The 7,622-nt window shown below is 38.6% G+C and overlaps 1 protein-coding gene across 8 annotated transcripts; it reads right to left on the bottom strand.

Moving 5' to 3' along the window:
* Positions 1-256: 256 nt before the first annotated feature.
* Positions 257-3,780, bottom strand: LOC148844712 (ETHYLENE INSENSITIVE 3-like 3 protein). Of its 8 annotated transcripts, none has more exons than XR_016102036.1 (4): positions 3,221-3,780; positions 761-2,575; positions 564-675; positions 257-479 (listed from the first exon to the last, which is right to left on the bottom strand). XR_016102036.1 is itself a non-coding variant. In XM_088953866.1 (3 exons), exons 1-2 carry the CDS (start codon positions 3,253-3,255, stop codon positions 793-795), a joined length of 1,818 nt encoding a protein of 605 aa, XP_088809992.1. In that variant the 5' UTR covers positions 3,256-3,780; the 3' UTR covers positions 257-675; positions 761-792. The 8 variants fall into 8 exon arrangements, 4 of the variants coding, with proteins under 4 accessions (XP_088809992.1, XP_088809993.1, XP_088809990.1 ...); XR_016102037.1 differs by having other exon boundaries at positions 564-672; XR_016102034.1 differs by having other exon boundaries at positions 761-2,590; positions 3,221-3,705.
* Positions 3,781-7,622: the final 3,842 nt, after the last annotated feature.

Raw genomic sequence — 7,622 nt, 5'->3', positions numbered from 1 at the left:
ACCACTTGCATTCTGGTTTGCGCCTCATGCCTTAGGTTAGTGGAAGACCAGTCATCATCACTCCAGGTTTTCAATCATTAGTGCAGAGAAGCATGTCTAACGAATTAATGTGAGAAACAAAAAGGACCAGAATTCATTGTTGCAAGAGAGAAGATATTTAGAGTATTATCTATTGGCATGTTGATATACAAGCATACATCATAAAAAAAAAAAGAACTAAAGGACAACTAAGCAGTACAAATGTCAACAAATTCAGTAAGCATGCAAAACTCGTCATTCAACATTGATATATTAGTTTGACACCCTATTCTAGGGGTTGACAGTTGTAATTTGCATTCTCTTTAATGAACTTACCGTTTCCAATAAATAAATCCTAGTTTGAACACATCTTCTCTGAGGACAATGGTAGAAAAATCATGGCTTCTACTTTTGAGCCAGTCAGTGAGCACAGATTTACATGAATCCCCAACCTAGAAGAACTGAAACATAAAGAACCATGCTTCATTTTTTCTAGTAATTATAAGGGATGATATTATACATTTTTTTTTCTTGGAATTACTTACAATTTTCTGATCAGGTAAAACCAAAATTAGCAACTAGTCCAATGGATTAGAAAAAGTCCATTTTCCTCCCTGCAGTAGAAGATGTGGCCTGTGATCCATTACAGCAGTACTTCTACAAATCAAAATAAAGAACATAAGAGCATAATTTTGAGCAAGCAACAAGATCAAATGCAAGGTCATATAGAAACATCACTTACACTCTGTGCTCCATAATAATGGGCTCCACAGCCTATGCTCCAAAGTATTGGATAAGGTCCTCATCAAGTGAGAAGTCTAAGTCAGCATCTAATGAACAAGTGCCATCAAGTCCAAATAATGGACTGCTGAATCCTCCATAATCTAAAGAGAGGCCATCAAATGGAGACCCAAAATGGCTTTCAACAGGTTTATCTTCCTCATTGTGGAAACTATCACTTACATAATGGCCTATATCTCCTCCAGTTATCTCATTTGCATTTCCATGTAGAAGTGGTACATGAACTCCTGTTTCCTCAGTTCTCATCTGTGGATCTGCTATTCCCATTTCATGCTGCTCTTTATCCTGAGGTAGCCCATATCCTGCTGATGGATCATAAAAAATGTAGTTAGGTCTTGGAGGCAACCCAGAATTTTGCACGGCTGAATATAACAAGGGTCTTCCATCGACAAACATGCTCTGCGACATGGTTTCACTAGCAGAAGGAATGGCAGATGGATTGATAAGCCCAGATTCCGGTAACTGGGGCTGTATCTCCAGATCATTTTCCAAAGGCCTCAAAGATGAGATGGGATCATTTTCAGGCTGTGCTATTTGCATTTGATATCCAACCAACTGTAAGTCTGCCTGGTTCATATCCGGAATAACATTCCTTGGATCCCCATGTAGATCCTCATTCTGAGGAGGTTCTTTCTGTTGATTAACAGATTTTGAGCTCCCACGAGGTCTTTTTCTCCTGCGCTGTTCTTTGATTTGTTCTTTATCATTAGAAGAATGGATTGAGTTGTTGCATGGCTCCTCACAAGGTTCTGTATCCATTGGTTGGCTTCTCTGGTCAACTTTAGAATTAGATGAAGCAGAGCCAACACCATCATCGACACCATCAACATCATAGTCACTGTCACTACTTGCTGCAGCCTCCTTCCTTCCGCCACAATTGCTTGGAGGCATTTCAGTTATGCCAGATGCACCATTATCACTGCTTGGCTGCTTTATAAGTGCTTCCTCTCGGCTCAACACCCCCAACCAAATTGAGCTTTCTTTGGCAGTCATCTTATCCTGTAAACATTTGGACTGCCGAACATGCCGTCTGATCTTTGCTATATTGGGGGACATGTGCTTAATCACAGCAGTTAGCACTCCAACCTTCCACATCTTCTTTAGATCATGGGGCTTCTTGTAAGGTGGAACCTGACCCTTGGGCAATCCCAATTTCATCCACCAGTCCTCATTACCCGTTGGCCACCAAGGGGGTGGGGCACCTTTCTCTAATGGGTACTTTCGCTGCGGAGGATCACAGTGTTGCATCAAGGATGACAGAAGAGAGCCCAGAGTAGCATCTTGAAGATCCTGAAGGCTGCTCTGGGAGAACCCATTTCGCTTATTTTCTGCCTCATCCATGGCTAAACACTCTGCTTCAAACTTGGCTATTGCTGCCGGTCCGTTCTTATCAAACTTTACCTTCTCTTTCCACCAAGCTCGTATGTTATCAGAGGCACCGCTTACGGGTTTCCCCTTCTCGGGTATGATTCCGTACACAAAGCCACGGGCTTTGCAAACTTCCATCAGCTTCAACATGTACTTGAGGATCCCATCTTGGGCTCTAGACATTTTTTTCCTCCGAGCCTGGTCAGATGTCTGTTTTGGCTTGGTCTTCTCCTGTTGGGCCGCAAGTTTCTGTCTCTCCTTGATCCTCCTGAGCTTGATCCTGTCCTTCCACATTCGCCTCTCCAAATCCTCCGCTTCAATTTCTTCATCACTAACATCTTTCTCCGCTAGATTTTCACACCTGATGTCGTCAACGTCAAGATCCGAACTGTCACCCAACACGCTGGCAACCATCAAAAGGTGCTCCATTTTATTCAAAAATGAAGAATTGATAAGGAAAAAATGGGGAAAAAAGAAAGAAAAGATAGACTCCCAATTCGTCACTTGATTCAAGTTTCCCTTCTCTATTTTAGACACTATAATTCTCCCTAGTGATCTCAATCAGATTCTATACTAGAAGACACTTGAAAAGAAACCAAAAAGTAAGAAAATAACAAAAACAAAACTTGGAAGAGAGTACGGCAAAATAACGAAACATTAGATAAATCTCCGCAACCATGTCTTGTATTGTGGATCTCTTAGCTCCTTGCAGTAGTTTGTATAATGATTTCCAATCAACCCACCAACCCCAATTCTCAATATTTACATAATCTGCAAGCGTTTAAAGATACCAAAAAAGAACAACAATTTCATATCATGCATAACGTCTTCCAAGTGGGATATGGCACTTGCTTCATTTTCGCAGAAATTCAGAAGAACCCAGAAAAAAAAATTACCCAATGAAACAATGATTTCTTATTATTAAACCAAAAGTAAAAGAACCAGAAAATTCATGAAACTACAGAGCTAAAATCGAAAACCGGGGGAAAAAAGAAAGAAAAGAATTGCAGGATGAGAGATTCAACACCCATACCAAATATCAGCGGCAACATCTTCCAAATCCACCATCTCCGTCGGCCTGCAGATAGGACCTGCTAACCCTAATGGGACGAATTCTTCGTGATTCCTCTTTTTTCCTTCTTCCTCCTCCTTCCGAAGAAGTAGCAAAAAGCTGAATAAATATGGTCGGAAAATCGAAAACGACTCTGCAGAAATGGAGCAAACGAGGACACGATGAAAGGAAACAATTGGCTGACTGAACCAAACTCCAAAATAAATAAGAAACAAAATTAAAATATACAAAAAAAAAAAAAAAAAAAAGAGCAGAGAGAGAGAGAATAGGGAGGGATTCTGTAAGGCGATTAGGCGAGTGAAGGCATGCGGCGTCCCTCGCAAAGTCACAGTCACGATAAGCCCAGACTCCCAGTGCGCTTTTCAAGGCCTGATTGTGTGTGTGTGTGTGGCGACACTGATTTCCATTACTTTCTGATTCAGTAAAGATTTGACCATCAGAAAATCTGAAAACGCCTAAGCATCAAACCATTCATAGGAATCTAATTATCAACTGTTGGATTCAATTCAGGGTCAAACAAACAGTTAAAGAAGTTGAAGAAAGAGAGCAGCCCTTAAATCATCACATCCAGAATTGGTTATTATATTTAGATCGATCCAACGGCTATCAAGGAGATTCTACAAACAAGGTTCTTATATTTTTCTCATATATTTATATCATTGCTTCATTGATTCACCTCTTCCAAATAAGCCAATACTTTAATGCCCACTGAGTCTCAACGAAAAGGTATCCGGCGTTATTTAATGAAAAGATGGGTCCCATGCATGAATAGGTGGCGCATGTTTTCTGTTGTTAGATCGGAATCTACTCGACACCCATAGATTTGTAGATTGTCTGAGAAGTAGAGTGGGCTTTGACGTGCGATCACAAAATATAATGCAAATGGATCGGTTTATTTGGTCAAATTCGGATCACCCTCCAATCCAATGTATTATATATATAATGAAAATAATAAAAAGATATTTATATTTTTAGTTTTTTTATTTAAGAAGGTATAATTTATTTTTTTAATAATTTATTATTTTTTTTTTAAATAAAACAGATCAAATTAGATCCAAAAATCCAATAAAATTTGAATTTAGATCAAGTCCTATCACATATTCACATTCGATCGAATCGAATGGGACCAGTCATAAACATTGTTAGATCGAATTGGAATAAACCCCGATTCCATTTCGGTTTATGTTTGTGGAGAACAATAAGCGACACGACACGCAAATCTACCGCTTAAGTTGAATTTTCATTTTATGTTACGGCCACAAACCCTGCACGATCCAATTTGGATGGCATTGACGTATGCATTGCACCAAGCACGAGTAACCGCTAAAATCTAAAATTGAGTCAACCCAAATTGAAATTAGGGATAAATAGAATACACTCTACCTCAAAAATCTGAAATTACAATTAAATGTGTAAAATAGGTCGGGCCCGGCCAGCGTGGGCAGGTCAAGCCGAGCCTTGCCGCCTTTCCTAGGATAATTTGGGGGGTTGGCTTGGCAAGGCCCACGGCCCAGGTTAGGCCATGCATCGGTCTAAATTTATTTATTTAAAAAGTTGATAATAAATTTAAAATTTTAATTTTATACGAATTTTGGTGTATACAATTGCTTATATAAACAATAATAAAATAAATTAGTATAATAAAATATTAAAAAAATAGTTATTTTATGAATATATTATATACTATATATTATTATATATTTATAATTTATATAATATTACATATATAACATATATATATATATATAAATAATATATATGGGTCATGTCACTGGTCGTACTGGGCGTGCTACGAGCTGGGCCACGAGCGGTACGTCCAGCTCGGTGCCAGTCTAGCACATGGACCTAAAACCCTAGGCCCAGCACAGCCCGCACAATCGTGTCGAACCTAGCATGGCTTGCGAACCTCCATGCCGAGCCACAAGCAGCATGGCCCGATTTACACTTCTAATTACAACCCCTCCTAATCTACTAATAGCCCCCCTATAAATCCATCATGCCCCTTGAAATTATTGATGGTTTGGTCTGTTTTCGACTCAAGAATTCGATTTATTATTAATTGTCGGTCCGGTTGTCTGAATTTCATAAATCACATTTAACAGTAAACCATAATAATAATAATAATAATAATAATAATAATAATATGTAGTGATGTATGTTATTTGGGCTTTGTATACTTTGAAGTATAAATTTCTCATATCATAATTTACTGATTTTGGCATGAGATTTTCTTCAAATCAGATCGGACCAAACTATGAAAGTACAAGTCGTTGAAACTGTAATGTGATCATGCAAAAGCTGCCTGATTTGGCTCTCGTCTAAGCTTTATGGGTATGAGAAGTGGACAGAACATATCCTTCAATTGTTGGTTTTCCATCTGGTTGGAGACTTCTTTACTTGCTTTATCTTTTATGTGTACAGGATGTGGAGGGAGAGAGTCATGACTTCCCTATAAGGATTGTAAGATTCTTCACCTCAACATCAAAACTTTAGTGAGAAAATTCTCTCTTTTTGGAAAGCGCCAATTTCAAGGAGACTAAAATTGAACGTGGATGGGAGTTTTTGTGCCCTGGTAGGTAGGGGTGATCATGGGTTAGGTCAAGCCGGGCTTTACACTTATGATAAGGGCTATAGCTTAGGCCCGGGCCTAGCCCAGCCTGAAACATAAGCCCTAGCCCAAGTCTATACAGGTCCAGGCGGGGCTAGGCCTGATTTCGGGCCAATATCACTCATATAAAATATTACATATCTATATATTTAATGACGTAACATGCATATAAGCTTATTTTATACATTATATAATATAAAATGTTACATATAATATAAATTATACATGTCATGTTATGATATTTACATATAAAATATATAATGTAATATAAAATAACATGTATACATACGTATACATTAATACACAAAATGTGTAAATTTAAATATATGTAGGTTGGGTCGGGCTTGAAGTGATAAGCCCAAGCCCAGCCCTAAAATTTGTGGGCCCAGACCTGGGCCCAGGCTGGGCCTAAACACAAAACCCAGGCCGAAGCCCGGAATTTTCAGGCTGGGCCGGGTCGGGCTGAAATGATCACCCCTATTGGCAGGTCAGGTTTTGGTGCAGTTCTGAGGAATGAGATTGGTGCAGTAATAACTGCAGTTTTTGGCAAATCCACAGCATCATCTCCCCTTCAAGCTGAAGCAATGGCGATTGTCAATAGTCTGGAGGTTTTGAGTATGTACAAGGAGGAAATTATTGAAGTGGAATCGGACTATCAACTTTTGGTGTAGGCGGGCTTTCGGATGCAAACTAGATATAAAGCTACTGACTGATGATCTAGCTATTTCTTTTGGCTATGTAAATAGATATTGTAATACTGCAGCGCACGTGCTTGTTAGGAAAGGTCTAATAGAGATCCATTCGAGTGAATTCAAGATCTGGCCAACCAAGACTTAGTTAGACCTTAATTTCTTTTGTTTTGTATATTGTGACTGTGTTTATTATTAATGATATCATCTTGCTAATCTTTTACCCAAAAAAATAAACGAAAGTTGATATATCATATATTTAAATTCTAGTGAAATAGATGATAGATTTTGTGGTCAGTGGGTACATGGGTGAGGTGCAGCTTTGATGGATTAGATTGAAATCTTCAATTCTGGATTATGTTCTCATACCGCCCTTACAATACGTACAGCCGTGTATTGGGAATATCTCCCCATGAATGAAAACATACAATTATTAAGATATTTTCAATGTATAGCTGCAAGTGCTGTGAATATGGTGTGAGAATAAAATCCGATCTTGGATTTTGCTTTGGCATCTTTCTATTATCATGCTAAATGCAATGGCAAGGAAGTGAGCCGCTGTCTAAGTTAATATATGGAAATGGATTGAAACTAAGGGCTCATTTGGTTCGCAGTTGGAATTGAAATTGGAAGCAGAGTTGAAATCGAAATCTTTTGGAATTAGAATTGGAATAGTCTATTCCCATAGTTTGTTTGATTCAAATAGAAATGGGAATGATAATTAGAATCAGCAGGAATGAGATTTCATTCCTAAGGGAGGGGCTGGGAATGGCCATTCTTTCAAATAGGGGAATGTTATTTTAGCAAGAATGGGAATGGAAATCTAATTCTGCCCAATCAAATGGTTAGAATCAAAGTAATCCATTCTAATTCCAATTCGATACCACTATTTCTGCAAACCAAATGGGGCCTAATAACCCACAAGAAAATAAAGTTGATATATAGGTTGAGAACCATTGACTGTGAGCCTTGAGGTGAGGCCAATAGGTGAGGAATGAATTCAAGTTTTCTATTAACACATGAGGATTTGGATTTCCTCCTGCGTGCATGGGATGCTAGATAAGCC

Source organism: Nelumbo lutea, chromosome 7, assembly GCF_056320005.1.
Source record: "Nelumbo lutea isolate HS-2025 chromosome 7, American lotus-T2T, whole genome shotgun sequence".
Classification (NCBI taxonomy): domain Eukaryota; kingdom Viridiplantae; phylum Streptophyta; class Magnoliopsida; order Proteales; family Nelumbonaceae; genus Nelumbo; species Nelumbo lutea.
This window is presented reverse-complemented; position numbering and strand designations above follow the sequence as displayed.

What these genes read in the sequence shown, in the direction of transcription:
- LOC148844712 (XM_088953864.1), bottom strand. Translation starts at nt 3,255, where the DNA reads ATGGTGGATTTGGAAGATGTTGCCGCTGATATTTG. An exon ending in GATGTTGCCGCTGATATTTG is followed by an intron (nt 2,591 to 3,220) that starts GTATGGGTGTTG and finishes GATGGTTGCCAG; the next exon opens with CGTGTTGGGTGACAGTTCGG.